The 17,920-nt window shown below is 42.4% G+C and overlaps 1 protein-coding gene across 2 annotated transcripts; it reads right to left on the minus strand.

Moving 5' to 3' along the window:
* Positions 1-343: 343 nt before the first annotated feature.
* On the minus strand, positions 344-7,773 carry LOC101799119 (serpin B10). 2 transcript variants are annotated; one of them, XM_005022849.6, is made up of 8 exons: positions 7,636-7,773; positions 6,375-6,552; positions 5,513-5,626; positions 3,800-3,934; positions 3,286-3,403; positions 2,771-2,913; positions 2,085-2,240; positions 344-1,255 (listed from the first exon to the last, which is right to left on the minus strand). In XM_005022849.6, exons 2-8 carry the CDS (start codon positions 6,540-6,542, stop codon positions 851-853), a joined length of 1,239 nt encoding a protein of 412 aa, XP_005022906.3. In that variant the 5' UTR covers positions 6,543-6,552; positions 7,636-7,773; the 3' UTR covers positions 344-850. The 2 variants fall into 2 exon arrangements, with proteins under 2 accessions (XP_005022906.3, XP_038029934.2); XM_038174006.2 differs by lacking the exon at positions 3,800-3,934.
* Between the last annotated feature and the right edge of the window lie 10,147 nt (positions 7,774-17,920).

A 17,920-nucleotide genomic window follows, 5' to 3' on the forward strand; every position in this document is an offset into this window, starting at 1 on the left:
TTAGGAGAAAGAGCTATGACAACAGTGAACACCTAGAGGGGGATTTGCATGTAATCTTCCAGAAGGTGCTTAGAGAGTTAGCATTACAGACTGAATTCTCCAGTTTGATCGTGCCTGCAAACAGTGAAATAAGTGCCAAAGGGAAAAGAAAGTAAAGCAGTGCAGTGCTGGGCTGGCAACCGCTGAGTGAAGGAAAGGTTAAGACAAAGGAGAGGTTTTCAAGGCACATGTTTTATTTTCCTCCAGTTCTGTGTTGTTGTTTCAGTATTTGCCAATTGATGTAGGGCAGAGATTAGAAAGTCCATGTATTAGCCCCTTTGCACACAAGAACAAATCACCAGTATCAGGAACACAGAGGAATTTGCAGTTTTATTTCATTACCAGCTGTGCTAGGCTGTGAAGTTCTTACAAAACTGAGGAGAAGGGCTGTGGTTGAGGTGACCCTCCCGGGACAACCAGCTTAACAGAGATCTTTCTGCAGGAAGGAGTTTTTCCTGTTTCTTTCCTTCTTATGTGCCAAAGCAAGTGTGTTGGGAAGTACTCTTTTAGATCAACCTGGTCTGTTGTGCATAGTGACAATTCTGGTTTGGAAAGCACTGAAAAGACGCATCAATGTTGTTCTGCCACATTTTGGTGCTTAGGGTACCGTTCTACAATTTTCGGGTTCTTTGTCCAGGAAAGTGAGCCAGAGGCTTGACATTAAGTTATTTTTAATATGTGCTCTCTTCTAACAGAGATTGTCAACAGTACAGGAAAATGGTAAAGTGCACAGGCTGTTGAGAAGTTCTTCATGCTGTGGATTGTGTTTGTTATTGTTGTTGCAGGGGCTGGTTTAGTAACAGTCAGTCTTTTAGGGGGAGCAGAACCTTCCCAAGAAGAGGATGCACTTGGTGCTGTTGTGTCTGATAAAGAAAAGGAAAGGGTGATCTGCTACAAAAATAATAGCAGCACCAAGGCTTCGTGACGTCAGAGCTGCTGAACTGGCAGCTGCTGCCTCTGTACCTTCTTCATTGACTTCCACATAACATTTGTGAAAAACTTGTGACAAAACCAGATTATCTTTCTCTGACATTCCTGTGAAATCAGCTTGACCTTCAGTGAAGGCATCTTGTATCCCCATCTTGCTCAAAGCAGATTTGAGGCTATATTTCTCTTCTACAGTGAACCTGGGCAGATACAGCTCCACTTTCATTTTCTCCATTAATTCCGGGCTGGTCCACGCAGACAAGTTTTCAAAAGTCAATTCTCTTATTAGCTGCAGTTAGTTAAGAAGAGAATCAGAAAATTAGAGTGTTCAAAAACCTGGGCCCTAAAGCTTATTTCTTCTTTTTTTTTCTTAAATTGAGAGCTTTTCAAGCTGTTACAAGAATATAAAAAACAGCAGTGAAATGCCAACTGTGAGATCTTTTCTACTAGAAGGGAGTATATTGCTCTATAGTAGGTCAATGCAATATTTGAACAGTTCTCAGTAATCGTCAGGGGATATAGCAGGGTTAAATGTTTGTAAAACAACAGTGTTAACAATAGTCTGCTCACATTTCACACAGCTCACATTTCTGTCTTTTGTATACCTTAGAATTTACTGAAAACATTTTTTTTTCCACTCTATGAACACCCACTAACATAAATGAGAATTTAATGAGTTTACTATCTGGAGGCAGGATCAGTGTCTTTACAGAAGGTGGCAGTATATAGATATGTTAGCTCTGGACATACTGAAAAGTAATGGAGGCTGTTCAGTTTGGGCTTTTCTTTTTGAATGAAATCACAGGTCTGAATTGGTACAGACAGTGAATCTCAGCCCGGCTGGCTTTCTGTCCTCATTGCTCTTCATCTGGAATTAGAGCCAGTCTTGTTGGGTTTGGGCTGCCTCTTTCCAGAGGCCATGAGCAACATTAGGAATCACAGAAATGCCACATGCCAAGAGCTAAAAAGATCTCCAAGAGGTCCAATTTCACAGTGTTGGGCCAAGTTTGGGGTTTGCTTTTCCTTGAGTCTGATCAATCTTTTACCTCGGATGTGTATAAAATAAGTAAATAATGGCATTCTTGTTTCTCACATTATTTGAGTTCTCTGCCCCTTACCTTTTGTAGGCCGGCGATGTCACGCGGTAGGAGGATAAACATGCTGAGGTCATTATTGACATATGGAAGCTCAACAACATCAGTCTGGACTGATTCTATGTAGGTAAAATTAAATTTACCACTCAGGAACATCATTGGCACTGGTTTAGTTGTATGCTGCAACAAATCAAATGAAATGTTTGAAATTTGTACTCTGAACAGTAAAGCATTAAGTTGAAATAGCACAGTGAAGGTACATCCTTGTAGCTCTTGGAGGTGGGACACAGGATCTACAGACAGCCCCTGGTCTTCTGGGAAGGTGCTTGGAGGCTAAGCAGGCTACCTGAGCTGTCTAGGATGACACATATTTATAGGAAGTTGTGTTTCACTCTGATTTATTGTATAGTTAAAAATGAAAATGTATAGAACTAGTCTGTATGGTTTTGTTCACCTTGTTTTTCCTGCCTTAAGAGGAAAATGGAAGTTTGTTTCAGGTCAGCTTCTGACAATTATACGTGTGCTTCTGGTGCTAGTATGTGTGTGCAGTCTTTGTACTTAAGATGTAGTAAAGAAATTATACCATATGATTTAAATTAATTAATTTTAATGCTCTGTGGATTTAAAGAATTACCGGAAATTCTTTCCTCCATCTTTTTCACTGTTTTTTCCACATGCAGTCTAATATATAAATTATTATATTCACATACCGTGTTTATTCTGAAAGGCCTTTGCCTGGTAGCTTCAGCTTCAAACTTTGTTGCCCAAGTTCCTTTGAAGTAGAGTGCATTTACCAGGACTAGCCTGGTGAGTGAATCTATGGATCCAGGAGGCAACAGATTTTGAATTTTACCTAGAGAAAACCAAAGGACATTTACATATTTATGCAGCTTTACTGTTTCAGAGTAAATGTTGGAACAGTTTCTGTAGATGTAAGCCAGGGAAATTATAATTGCTGATATGGCATGCTTTTAACTTGAGATTATTTGTAAATACACGCTAACCTTGATTTATAAAGAAGAGTAAGCCTCGTTCCTCTCCCTTTCAGATAGAGGAAGAATTTTAGTAAGGGCTTTCCAGCAGATGACTACTTTAGGAAAAGTAGTGATTGATTTACATTTCTGAGATGAGTTGTTTATCTGCCTTGGGCCCCTGGGGTACAGAGGCATTGTTCAATAGTGAAATTGCCTCCTTTAGGACTAGGAGAGAAGAGGCTGGAGCTTACCTTCAGTCTGCTCTTCAACCCTGGAGTTGATCTCTCTTCTGATTTCATTTGCTGCTCCCATGAAGTCAACTGCTTGTGGCTCTGCATTGTAGTATTTCTTGGCTAACTGTAAGTATTCCTGCATTGCAAGAGAGACATCTGTTTGTTGCCTGCCAATGTGAATACCAATAAATAACTAGCCAAGTGAAAACACCTTAAAAATGACATGGGCTACAAGCAACAGCACTTTGTCAAAAGAACAAATTATTCTTTTTAGTGGAAAAATGCAATTTCAATGTTTTCACCTAACCACATCTGTGAATCATATTGAAATTAGATACACATCCCATAAAAGTAAAATTATAGTGTCTGAATTCTCAGGAAGAGTCTCACAGGAAGTATGTATGTTACCGATAATAATACAATTGGCAGATGTAATGAAAATATTTAAAATTATATCCTTTATGGTTTGTTGTCATAGATAGAACATAAACATTGATTAGCACTTTATATTATGAATAAATGGCGTACATACCTTACTGAAAGGCAGTGATTTTTCTCCATATAACTGATTGACACTTTTAAGCATGTAATTTTTATTGGGTTTGTTGATTTCCAAGTTGAGTGCTTTAAACCCAGTGTGGATATTGCCTGATTTGCCAATTTCTGTCTTCGAGAGAAGGAAAAAAAAATGTTATTCATTTGTTCTGTAAAGCTGTTCAGATTTCTAATTTCTCTCCTCATGCAGCTTGGTATAAAGTATTGCCTTTACTGCAATGCAAAAGTTGTACTAAATTGGACAGCTATGAAAAGAATCATTTGAAATTACTAAAAGTTTCAGGTATGCTATAGGCTCTGTAAGAGCCTTGGAATGCAAGTGGTAAGAGCCTGAACTATGTAAAACATTAAAGGGTTTCTAAATGGAGGTTGCAAAACTAAGTATACGCAGAGAGTGAGAGACAGAATGTAATTGCTAAACTATGCATGCAGATTTGGCTGTGTGACTCCTGATAAGATTTATGAAAGTCGAGTTGCATGGGAAGTTTGCCCCTACCTTTCTTAGCCTTGCTCTAAATGTTAATATTTTGTAAGTTCTTTATGTTGTAGCAATTGTGGTAAATTGTTTATACGAAAATAACAGGATTAAATGAATGTGGACTCAAACTCTCAAACCACCTCAAGGAAATCAAGCTGTGAAATAGTAAACTAAACCTCTGTGTCTGTACTGTATTCATCTTGTCATTACATCAGAGTAAGAGGCATGAACAGACATTTAAATTTCTAAGCTGTTAGAATGGTCCCTTTGCCCTGCCTCCAGTGCTCCCTAATTTTTACAGTTTGGATGAGCATTAATCATGAGGAACAATCCCTCCCTCTCCTGTACATGTAGAATAAGTGGGTTGTTGACGTAGGCCCCAGAATAAGACTTCCCACTGTGGGATTTGAGTGTGGGATGCAGATTCAAGTTCCCATTCATCAAAACTCACTGCCACTAGGGTTTTGTGGGCAGACTTCAGGGAAATGGCTCACTCCATGAAGAATAAGTATGACGGGAAATAGCAGGGAGAACTTTAGACCACCATGGCTGATTTGTCAGTGAGGAAAAACTGCTTTTACTGACTCAGAGGAATTATGCTTGATTTCCAGATTTTTCCATTTTCTTAAATTACAGTTAATTTGATAAAAGATGCCTGCTATTCTGTCAAAGAAATGTCTCAGGAATATGTCAGTTTCCATTTCTCTAAGATTTATGGCAAGCAACTATTGGTCTACCTTGGGAAATTCCAATATGCCTATTTATTTTGCTAACTTATTGAATGAAATGGAGACTAATTTCTGAAGTGTATCAAGCATAGGTAGCCTGTAAAAAATATTTCTATTTATTTTATTTTATTTTATTTTTTGGTTATGTTGATGCTGCAATCAAACGTGTGGGAGACTAGCTCTGTTGTTGTGATTTGTTCTCTCAGACAGGGACCATGCCTTTTCAAAAAGATCAAGAGATCTATTGACAGGGAACAGTCATGTTAGATTTTAAATTTTGCAAATTTGAGGTTAGATTTTGCAATTCTACCTAAAAATGGGAAGTATGTCGTAAGTATTGCATTAGGTGAAGGTACCATAGGATGCTGTACCAATTAATTGTGTGCTCTGCATTTGAGGAAGGCAAACACATGCAAATGCAAACATGGAAGGAAAACAAAATATTACAATGCCCATAGCATGATAGCTAGATTTGGTGAGATACCTTCTGGAAACAGGCACGTCGATTTGATAGATATTCTTCTGTTCTGGAAAAGACTTGCATTCTTATGGTTGTGGTGACATTTCTGGCTCCTTCAACTTCATTAAAGTGAAGTACCTATAGTGGAAATCACAATAATAAATGCAACAACAGAAAATTTGTTGTTTCAGTAAAATATTTCAGTGATGTCATAGGACTGGTGATGAAAAGAGCCAAATTCAGATTTTACCCTTGCATCTGGTCCTGACTGAATATGGAATTTGGTTAGGCTTGAGGCCCATGCTTTCAAAATGGCTTGAACTCACTAAGCTGAGGGTTGCAGGGCAAAACTCTAATGTGCCTGGCATTTCTAGAGGAATTTGCCTGCTTTGAGTTAGCCCCTGGGCTGACAAGACAATGACTGGGAAGAGGCAGTTACCTCCAGATAGGGAAAAGCAAAAGTCTAAATGGAGAGCTGCTACATATCAGAAAGCAAGAAAACGCTGGGGGCATATTCATGCCCTGAGTACCTTGCTCTGGGCACATGGACCTTACTCTGGCTGCAAAGGGGTACATCTAAACTTGGAGCACTTCTCAGAAGACACATGGCTTTTTGTTTTGTTCTGTTTTCCCTGCTTCCTAACAGGAGATCTCTCCTTTCTTTGAGACCACGCTGCCCCTCTTTTGTCCTGTAGCTTAGTAGTTAGCTGCTGCCTTAGCAGGTGGGACAACTTCTTTTGCCTTAGCAGTTGCAAACTCACCAGCTCCCATTTGTTGGGGGCCTCTGTTTGAGGAAGCTACAGTAGGCTCTATCTTTTGACCTGCACAATAGAGGATGCTATTCCAAGAGATCAACCCTCTCAGACCTTTCGGGGCCCAGACTCACCTTTGCCATCTGATCTGCAGTGTTACCTTTTGCTCCCAAATACACGGTAGCCAGGACAGATGAAATACTCAAAGGGGCAAACAAAATATTCTTGTTGCCATCTTCTTGACACTGATGCTTGAAAAAGTCAAGAGCAAAGTTTGTGTTTGCTTTATTTAAAGCTTCCATTATTCTGAACCTGCACAGAAAGGGAGAAAAGATGCTATTAGGTAAGCATTAGTTGTGACTGCTATGTATCTACAGATTTCTTTTCACCTTTTTTTTTTTATATATATATTTATATTTATTTTTATTTTTTGGTGATTTGAAAGCTTTCTAAAAGTATTTTCAAAATTTGTGTCCTTTATAAGATTGCTAGTGCAGCACAGTGATCCCCTGCATGACTGAGATTCACTGGTAGTGTATGCTAATTAGACCAAAGGCAAAATCTAGACTGTGCCAGGTATTTTCTTCATCTCTCCTATGACCTCAGGGAACTGAGTGAAAGTGTGCTGGCCTGTCAGTACTGCTACAGTATTCGTTTCTGCCAACTTTGCTATTCATAGTGTATGAACACTTCTTCATTCAGCAGAAGTTCACGTGGAGAGACAGATATCCACGCAAAAGACAATCAGGAGGAACAAATGAAAACTCATTGGATCGGCATGGTTACACTGTTGCACCACCCCAACTTCTGCATGGTAAGAATCCTAAATTCCCTTTTGACTTTCAGTAATTTCCTGAAACTCTGTCTTATGGTGCTAGACCAGGTCCTAACTTCTCAATCTTCAGCATGACAAGGTTTCCTTAATCAGTAGACCACATGTGCTGCTATTTACGGTCTGCATTGTGGTCGTAGCTGAAAGCCCTATGCATGGACTAGGAGCTATTCTGGTTGGTATAGGATGGCCACAGAATAAATTGTTCTTGACCTCAGCAGTTTGCAAACCAGGAGCTGTCCTCATGTACATGAGAACTGAAGAGCACAGGTATAAATTAGCCAATTTAAGCAAACACAGTAGTTCTCACTTTGCTATGACATATATGCTAGCCAGTAAGCTCTAGAAATTACATAACTATGTAAAATAAATTGCTCTTCCTGAATATTTCTAAGACTTTGCCCCTTCTAGACCATACCTGTACCATCTTAGTAAAATATTTTCCCAAGCATTTGTTGTTTCCCATTCAGATCCCTGTTGCCTTTTCTCTATGCATTTGTCAACAAATTAACATCATCCAAGAGCACATGAAATAAATAATCTCTAGAAATAATGACAGTTACCTTGTTTTGTGCAGGGAGGAAGACTGCTGCTCTGGGTGTCTCCAACGTTTCTGCGGTTCACACGAAGGGTAGGCTGAATTTATACTCTGCCTGGCCAGTTCTGCAAAGGTTCTTATGACTCATAACTATGCAATTTATTTTGCCCTGAAGGCCACATCCCTATGGAAGGACTGAATCATCTCAGAGTAGGATGTGAAGTGATGGTGAGAATGATACCACAGAAAGACCTTACAAAACCAACTGCAGAAATACTTCTATAAACATTTTTGTGGCAACAGGCTAGTAGCAACTTGAACCATCACTACTTGAAACAGCATTTCTTTTGCAATTTGGAGGATAAAAAAAAAATAATCAGTAGCTGACCTGCTTTTATGATTACTCTAATAGAAAAAAATTCTGAGGAACAGACAATGACATCACATTTGTGAGGTTTTTCTGTTGTCCGTTTCCTACTGATAAAGTATTTGTCACTTCTGGTGGGTTTTTATTTTAGCAAAATGAATTTTGTTAACCTTGGAGAATTATAAAATTGTACAACCAGGGAAGTATTTTCACTGTGAGACACTGAAGGTTGAGAAACAAGCATCAGACTGTTGGTTTTCTTATCACTGGCAATGTCACTAGAACATGATGTGGGTTTTAGATTAGACTTCTCTTTTCTCCTGTCTCAGTTTCCCTGCTCTAATCTGAAAGCTGCTGTTTGACCTATATAACACCTAAGAGATGTATTCCTTACTTTCAATTCCAGAAAATTTATATTCTGTCAGATACTCTTTTTCTTCTTGTCCTGGCTACTAGAACATCTCCTTCCCTGACTCTTTGCGCAGTCATGTTGTTGTCTGTCTTTGATGTCCTGTCCATATCCACTCTCACCTCTGACTGAAAAATTCTGTGTAATCCTACCTTTGCCCTTTATTTTATTCTTTATCTCCCTGTTCTGTTGATATTATCACCCTGAATACAAAGATAGGAGCTGGTTGTATTTCCAGGGCTTCCTCCTCAACACTGAGTAAGACTCAGTCCCAAGGTCTATCCCCTAAGCATAAACTTCCTTCTGAGACTTTTATTCTGCCCTACTGTCCATCAGTATTTAACATAGGCTTATGTTATAGGAAGGTAGCTGGCACAGAGACTCCTGTGCTAAGGACCGAGATGTGGGAGTTCTTGCAAAATTAGTTGTAGGGCATAAGATGTTTTTGCTGTAAAGGGCACCTTGCCAGTGGTGAACCTTCTCAATGTACCTTGGGAACTGAAAGCTTTGCTAAAGTTGTTTTCCTACTCGTGAGCAGCCACATAACTTTATTAGGATGGTGTTTTCCTGCCCCTCGGGTGTTTTGAAATTGTAGCTACACAAAAACAGCATGTTTCAGTGTGGGTTATAATTAGATGCATCTGTTATGTTTTCCAGAGAACAGGAAAGGTGTTCACTGCAGAATTAATTGCTTCCATTGCGCCTGGGAAAGTTGTAATTTGTTTATATTGGCTTTAAGTGATTTCCAAAGCCTAAATGATTTGAGTCATCCTTGCAAATTTAGCTACGTTGTTGAACAAATTATAGATACAGTGGATCAACTTCATCCCTTGGAGCAATTCCTAGGATTTTCTGGTTTTAAAGCAGGGATGAATTTATCTTGTAACACTGCTCGCTGTGTTGCAGGAGGCGGCTGAGGTGTCCTGTATGTGCAGAAATGCTGGATTGGACTGAATGAGGGACACCAGAAGGCACGCGTCTCAGTGGGTGGTGCTGCGGCTGACTCAGTAGCAGCAGCTCTCCCACTCTACGTTAAGTCAACACACCAGCACACTCCAAGTTTTATATTTGTGCTGGTAGTATCCTTCCTGTGGGAAATAAACCAGTAGGCTCATTCACTGTGGTCATTCATGTTTCCACTCGGGCAAGACATCAGCGCCCTGGCCAGTTCTCAGCTGCATAAAAGCATTTTGTTTTCCTCCAGTTTCAGTGTAACTTAGCACAAGTCAATGTGACTTCTTCCTTACACAGTGTGCTGTTCTGTTCATGGGCACCTGGGCTCAGGAGTAGGTGAAATTCTTACTGTCTATGTAGAACGCTTATAAACTGCTCTAAAGGCTCTTGTGGGTCTTGAGAAAAAGATTTGGTAGCTTCTGTTTTCACGGAATTTTAGGATACAACTTGCCATGGCTGGTTTTTGTGTTAATCAGGAAGTTATTTTAGCTACCGGTTCTTCATAGTTCTTAAAAACCTGATTTAAATCAGACCTTAGGTGTTCTATATTTCAAAAGAAAAATTGATGTTGGAAGGAAAACTATTCAATTTCTCTGATATCTAATATTTATTTATTTATTTATTTATTTTTTACCAGCAAAAGCACTGTTTATTTACTTGGGAGGGAATAATTTCAGGTTCATCCAGCAGAGCAGTCTACCCACATTTCTGGCTCAGCCAGAGCAGGCCAGTAGGTTTTACACACGAAAGAGTTTTAAATGTCCCCAAACCTTTCTAAGGATTTCAGGAGGTGAGAGGCACAGGGAAAAGAAGAGTTCTGAAATCTGAGAACATTGGAATCCCATTGGAGGTCTGATGTAACATGTCTTTAACCTCTGTGTGAAGTTTGACATTTATTTTCGTAACAGCTGTCTTATTGGCAGGGACAAAACTGTAACGAGGACAGGGGTGCAGACACCGAGGAGATGGCAAGGGTGCTGGATGATGGGGTGCTGAGACTCCCCTGTGCTAAGGAGGCCCCTCTATCATAATTTAATTGAGGGTGCAGCACGAGCTTTTCCTAACCTTGTAAACTAAAATATAACAATACCTCTATGTTTCACCTAGAATGATTGTCACAGGTTTTGCTTTATGTTCTAGAAGATTTTTATGTGGGATAAATTTGTATCATCCTGATAGTTTTTTTAAAGTTTATAAGAGTATCTGTTTTCCCTATAAAGCTTTGGTTGGGAACACGTGTCTTTATTTTAAAATAGGGTAGATAGCTATCTGTTATGTACATACGACACGTAAGTTTTCAAGCCTTCCCTTGCCAAGCAATCTTTGCTGACATATTCTAACAGTATTTAGACCTTATGAGTTGCTAGAGGTGTGGCGATGTTCCTGTGTAGGTATTACTGAGGCAATTTGCTCCACACCTGAAGAAAGCAAAGGTGTGGTGAGATTTGGCACATGAATTAAGCGCTGGCACAATTCATCAAAGTGCTCTATTACTTCTGTGTGCTTTGGCTTAGACACTGCTATAAATAAAGGCAGTGTTTTTTCCTGAGAAATTCAGTTTGGTTAACTAGCGCAACACTACTGAGGAAGGACCGGTCTCTGTATCTGAAAAGAGATAAGTTTATCAGATTATGAACAAATACACTGTTTCCATATCTACAATGGTGTAGTATTCCTTTGAATGATTCAGATGGTGAGCATTTTTAATGTAACCCAGGTAGTAGTTAACATCAAAAATATGAGGAGCAGACTGAATTTCTCAATTGCGATGCATGATACTGCATTGTGAGTAATGACATACATATGGATTGTATGCACTTTAGCTGAAACTTGCCTCTTTTCTGAAGAAGTTTCTCAAAGGGTGTAACTGTACGTCAGCTGCACAATTGCTGAATCAGAAAGCCAGTTCCTCCTTGGTGTTGCTGAGAGTTGCCCAGGATGCAGTGCTATAGTGCAAGGTGTGCATGCTGTGGGATGAAGAATACAAATACCAAGTCAATGCATCCTCAAAATACAAGAGTTCATCCTGAACAGGAGTCTTGCAATGATGTGCAAGAGCAGGATATAGAGAAAGGGTTCTCTTTTAAGAAATCCATTTAAACATTTGCTATTTTTTCATTCAACTTGATTGCAAATGCTCTTGCCTGGTGGCAGTCAGTTTTCAGGAGGGAAATTTCCCAAATACTCACTTGTGGAAACGTACTGGCAATCTTTGCTGTTCCCTGATCTGCTTGGCACCTGCTTTGTATTTTCACTTTTTAGGCTACTATTGGGACTGATGTGCAACACTCGATTAAATGCATATATGAAGGCAGCAAGCCTTTGTCCTGGAACACAGTAACCCCCAAAAGGAGTCTGGGAATAGAATTTGCCCCTCAGAAAGACAGGCACCTTGGGAAGCTGGATTGTAATTTGTTAGCATTTGCCTTTGTCATTGCAATATCCCCCTTTTCATCTCTCACATTCTCTCCCTGTTGCACAAAGTAGCTCAGTCCCTTGAGACCTGATGTACGTTTACATGATTCAAGTTAGCAAGCTCTGCGTAGTAGTGACCAAGTAGAAATCAATGATGTGATACACACCAAGTAAGACAAGATGATCTCATATTTCCTTCTGCTTTCAGACAAAATGAGATGCAACATTTTGATTTTGCTCCTCAAGCCTCTGTGAGAGATGCATTTCTTTGTCTATTGTCCTGCAAAAGTATGGACTTCCAGGGCATTGGAAGGAGCACTGAGGAGTTTCTTTTGAAATATTCTGATGATCACATACTCTTCTTTACCACAGCATTTCTGAGCTTTTTGCAGTTGGAATTCCGCTATATGCAGACTTCTGTGGCTCCATTATATTTTGGACTGCTACATTTTGAGTCTTTTATGTCTTTCAAAGCCGAAAGTGTAACACCCAATGTGTGGTTTAAAACTAGTGTCCCCTTGAACTTGATTTAGCTTTACTTACCAGAACTATGACTTTATTTTCAAATGCTTTCTTAATATCCCTTCCTTTCGAGGTTGCTAATTCCTTGTCTGGGAACGCAGACAAAGCCTGTTTAACTTGGACTCTGCATTACAGAGGCAACATCTGGTTATGAAAAATTAGCAGAGTGCATTCAAGGAGAGGCAAAGTAGTTGCTCTCTGTGGCTGGAGGAACGGCATTCATCAGCCCCCATCCCATCTTCTGCAGATGCAGCTGAGATGCAGCTTGGCCTCTGTAGTTGAGCAATACAGGCCTTTATTGCGTGACAGATGGTCCCTCCAGGCAGTAGGAGGAGGAGAAAGGCTCTCCTCCCACTCCATTCTTTAGTCCCAAACCTTTCTCTCCCTGGCCTTTTTCCTTAGAAACAGGGCTTGGCCTCAGCCCTGCCTGCTTCCTTCATTGCCCCAAGAAGCAGATAGATTGCTGAAGGGCAAGGAGGAAAAAGGAAGATGTGGTGAGGATGGGGGTAGGTAACAGCTTGGGGAAGGGGAGTTACTGGATAGCAATTAACTGTGCCGATGGGAAATGAGGCAAAAGAGAGAAAGAGAGGAACTGCTTTTACATCCATCCCTGTGAAGCTTCATGGTCCCTCTTCAGTCTTCCTTGGCCACCTTTAATTTTACATATCTCTGCTTTCGTTATAGGAAAATGTGTTACTGTGACATCTTGTTATTCTCCCTCTCCTATACTGACCTTATATCAAAGCTGATAAAAGCTCTGTGTACTTTGTCACACAGGTAAAATTCTAAATTTTAAAAATTAAATTTTTTAAAATATAAATTTTTTAAAATATTGAAAATTTAAAATTCTAAATTTTACCTGTGTGACAAAGTTGGCCTTCCACTGTAAGGACTTGCTCCGTTCTGGGATCACATTCCTGTTATATGTAAGGTGCCACTGCTAGAAGTTCATTACATTGACTTCAGTCTGTGTGTTGCTATTGCTACCATTTAGCAAAAGTAGCAAAGTGTGTGAGTTGAAAAAATATAAGCTCAAAATGAGTTTGGGATCCATTTTTTTTTTTTTTTTTTTTCTTTTTTCCAGTAGTACCATGCAATTGTGAATGTTTGCTCATTTCACAGGACAGTTAGACTGTGTAGTATTTATCTTGTGATATTTAAGAGTATCATAGGGAGGAAAGGGAGGACAGACCAAATGATTGCAAATTGATATGCACATAACAGCAAAATGGAGTCAAAGGATAAATTGTGCTATTCAGACTAAAAATGTGTAACATGCAGCTACATCTATCTGACCTTTGCACCTAAGTGCTGTTAACCATGCCAGGCATTTGTTGTTCACATGGTGAATAAGCGCTGTTTTGGATTGACAGAGATCATCTGTAGATTTGGTTCCAAGGGGGTTAAAATTCAGGCAAGGCAGTGAGAGCTTTGTGGGCTGCAGGAGAACCAAAATGCAGGAACTGTCAGGGCTCATCCTCACCTGGGACCAACTCTCATTTGGTCTTCTTTGGAGAGAAAGCCAAGCCAGCCAGATGGCTTCCACTACTTCTATGGGAGTGACCTTGGGCTTGATCTTTAAAATGAAATGAAGCAGAAGGCTGTGGCTTCTCCAGCCTTCAAGATATGCAGCACTTGGCTGGGAATGTTTCTTCCGTTCCTATGGATTTGAAGAGTCAGGGCTGAAAGAAGCAGCAGGAGCCTAGGGCCATATTCTGTCATCTCTCTGGAAACTCCTGAGGTGAATTACCTCCCTACTGGTGTCAACCTGCAGGCAGGCAGGCAAACGGGTGTGGTCTCCTCTCTGTGCAACTCCCTAATCCATGGTGTCTCTTTGCATGTGTGAAATTGCATGTGTATAGGGGGTGTGGTGGCAGAAGAGTGAAAGCCTCTTCTGATGGGTCCTCAAGCTGTGAGTCTGACCCTTCTGTGAGTGTGCTGAAAGCCATCCTGGGGCTAGAAGGGAGAGTGATCCAGCTGCACATCAGGAGACGGGGAAGAGACAGAGGCTCTGGCGTGCACTGCTGACTGCTTTGCCTCGGTGGGGTTGGAGTGAGGAAGCTGTACCCTCCTCTGTTAGCACAAAGGAGAGGAGTTATTCCATGCTATTTTTCTTCCTCTGTGGATGAATGGACCGACTGCACAGTTGGTTAAGGCCGTAGCTACTGAAGACGAGAACTCGATTGTCTGCTGCTCTTCAGGCAGAAGGCAGAAGGAATCAAGAGACAGGACTGGCTCTGTCTGCATACTGCAGGAGATGCACTTTTTTGCATCTTCTGTGCGTGAAAAAGTATGTTTTAATTGATAAGAATCCCAAGGGCCTAGAAATCCTGCAGTTTTAGGATAAATCTGGTATAAACGGAGTGTCCTGAGGATTTTGAGTACTCCATTTCCGTGGCCAGACCAACAGAAACTCCAGGGCAATAGTAAACACAACTTTCTCTCTCTTATCCTGAATTTCTCCACTTGTTATCTCCTGACCAGCAATTTACAGGAAAGTTACAGGAAAGTGAGGGAAAATATTTGAGTTATTTATACACCAGTGCAGGTGGTGCCATGTTAACTTGACTCTTTTGCAAGATCTTGTTTGCTAACAGCAAGTTATGGCCCCTAGGGATGTTTTACCTTGAGGGAGGGAATGGGGGCACACCAAAACAAGTAGAACAAGCAAAATACTGTGGGGTGGAGCTGACAAAACAAAAAACAAACAATCAAACAACAAAAAAACAACTACCACCAAGGACCACCCACTAGTGCCATGCTTTTCATACTGAAGTGAGGAAAGAGCAGAGCATCCTTGCAGTAACTTCATGCCTCAAAACCCGCCTTTGTCACTCTTCCTGCACTTGTGTAACAGGTGCTTGCAGGTCTGTTTCCTTTCTTATTTCAGGACTGGAAGATGGCTTCATGGACAAAACAGACTTGGCTTGGGGAAGAGTAATTGAATTTATTGCCAACTGATCACAAAGTAGGACAGTGAGAATTTAAAAACTTTAAAACCAACCAACCAACCAACCAACCAACCAACCAACCAACCAACCAGAAAACCACCTCGCCACACTACCTCCATCCCAGGCTAAACCTCAGTCTTAATTCTTCTATCTATTTCCCACGGAGCAGTGGGGGGTGGTTGGAGGATGTTGGGGAATGGAGGTTGCAGGCTCTGCTGCTCCTTCATTGTATTTGGCAATTTTATTGATGGTACCGCTCCCCACCCCTCCCATCCCCTCTTTCCCCTTCCCTCCACTCCCCTGCCCTCCCCTATGCTCCCTGTTCTTTCTGAGCAACAGTATGACAGATTCGGGTGCGTGGCCAGCACGTGGGGCTACGGGGAGAGGACATGTACACAAAGATTTGGCTCCAGATCCAAAATGTCATGTATTTGGCAATTTTATTTATGGTAGCACTCCCCTCCCCTCCCCTCCCCTATGCTCCCTGTCCCGACACTCTGTTACACTCCCCTCCCCTTTCCTCCCCTCCCCTCCCCTCCCCTCCCCTATACTACCCTACACACCCCTATACTACCCTACACACTCCTACACTCCCCTCCCCTATACTACCCTACACACCCCTATACTACCCTACACTCCCCTACACTCCCCTCCTCTATACTACCCTACACACCCCTACACTCCCCTCCCCTATACTACCTTACACACCCCTACACTCCCCTACACTCCCCTCCTCTATACTACCCTACACACCCCTACACTCCCCTCCCCTATACTACCTTACACACCCCTATAATCCCCTCCCCTATACTACCCTACACACCCCTACACTCCCCTCCCCTATACTACCTTACACACCCCTATAATCCCCTCCTCTATACTACCCTACACACCCGTACACTCCCCTCCCCTATACTACCTTACACACCCCTATAATCCCCTCCCCTATACTACCCTACACACCCCTACACTCCCCTAAACTCCCCTCCTCTATACTACCCTACACACCCCTACACTCCCCTACACTCCCCTCCCCTCCCCTATACTACCCTACACTCCCCTCCTCTATACTACCCTACACACCCCTACACTCCCCTCCCCTATACTACCTTACACACCCCTATAATCCCCTCCTCTATACTACCCTACACACCCGTACACTCCCCTCCCCTATACTACCTTACACACCCCTATAATCCCCTCCCCTATACTACCCTACACACCCCTACACTCCCCTAAACTCCCCTCCTCTATACTACCCTACACACCCCTACACTCCCCTACACTCCCCTCCCCTCCCCTATACTACCCTACACTCCCCTCCTCTATACTACCCTACACACCCCTACACTCCCCTCCCCTCCCCTATACTACCCTACACTCCTCTCCCCTATACTACCCTACACTCCCCTCCTATATACTACCCTACACTCCCCTCCTATATACTACCCTACACACCCCTACACTCCCCTCCCCTCCCCTCCCCTATACTACCCTACACTCCCCTACACTCCCCTCCTCTATACTACCCTACACACCCCTACACTCCCCTACACTCCCCTCCTCTATACTACCCTATACACCCCTACAATCCCCTACACTCCCCTCCCCTCCCCTATACTACCCTACACACCCCTACACTCCCCTCCCCTCCCCTCCCCTATACTACCCTACACTCCCTTACACTCCCCTCCTCTATACTACCCTACACACCCCTACACTCCCCTACACACCCCTACACTCCCCTATAATCCCCTCCCCTATACTACCCTACACTCCCCTTCGCTATACTACCCTACACTCCCCTTCGCTACACTACCCTACATTACCCTATGCTCCCCTCCCCTATGCTCCCCTACACTCCCCTCCCCTATCCTACCCTACACTCCCCTAAACTCCGCTGTCCTACACTACCCTACACTCTCCTACGCTCCCCTGCCCTCTACTACACTACACTACACTACACTACACTACACTACACTACACTACACTACACTACACTACACTACACTACACTACACTACACTACACTACACTACACTACACTACACTACACTACACTACACTACACTACACTACACTACACTACACTACACTACACACCCCACCCCACCCCACCACTCCCCTCCCCTCCCCTCCCCTCCCCTCCCCTCCCCTCCCTTCCCTTTTTTTTATTCCCTCCCCTCCCCTCCCCTCCCTTCCCTTCTTTTTATTCCCTCCCCTCCCCTCCCCTCCCCTCCCCTCCCCTCCCCTCCCCTCCCCTCCCCTCCCCTCCCCTCCCTTCCCTTCTTTTTATTCCCTCCCCTTCCCTCCCCTCTTGTCTTCTTTCTTTCAGGTAAGTTCAGATCGCTTCAGCCGTTCTCGTAGCTCATATCCGTGGCTGATTCACTGGAACCCATCAGCAGCAACCAGAAGCGCTCCAGCTGCTTTGTCACTAGTTGAGCAACAGTCTCCAGCTGGGAATCGCTGACTTCGTTGTGTGGCTCAGACAGGTGCCTTGCAGTTCCACCGTGGCCTGGACGTGTCCTCTTGCTGTGTCCCCACCTACAGCGCAGTTCTGCTTAGAAGCAGCAGCAGGCTTTGGAAGATGTCCCACTCCTTCCATTTTCAGTGCTTTAGCTTGGCTAGCCGGGTGGTGTCTGTCACTAGAAGACAACAACGAGATTTGGGTTAGAAACAGCTAACTGAGTAG

The sequence above is a fragment of the Anas platyrhynchos genome, chromosome 2, assembly GCF_047663525.1.
Source record: "Anas platyrhynchos isolate ZD024472 breed Pekin duck chromosome 2, IASCAAS_PekinDuck_T2T, whole genome shotgun sequence".
In the NCBI taxonomy this organism is placed as follows: domain Eukaryota; kingdom Metazoa; phylum Chordata; class Aves; order Anseriformes; family Anatidae; genus Anas; species Anas platyrhynchos.

Coding starts and splice junctions, on each gene's coding strand:
- LOC101799119 (XM_005022849.6), bottom strand. CDS start 6,542: ATGGAAGCTTTAAATAAAGCAAACACAAACTTTGCTCTTGACTTTTTC. Junction 2,241..2,770: donor GGCCTTTCAGAATAAACACG/GTATGTGAATAT, acceptor GATTTGTTGCAG/CATACAACTAAACCAGTGCC. Junction 1,256..2,084: donor ACATCGCCGGCCTACAAAAG/GTAAGGGGCAGA, acceptor AACTAACTGCAG/CTAATAAGAGAATTGACTTT.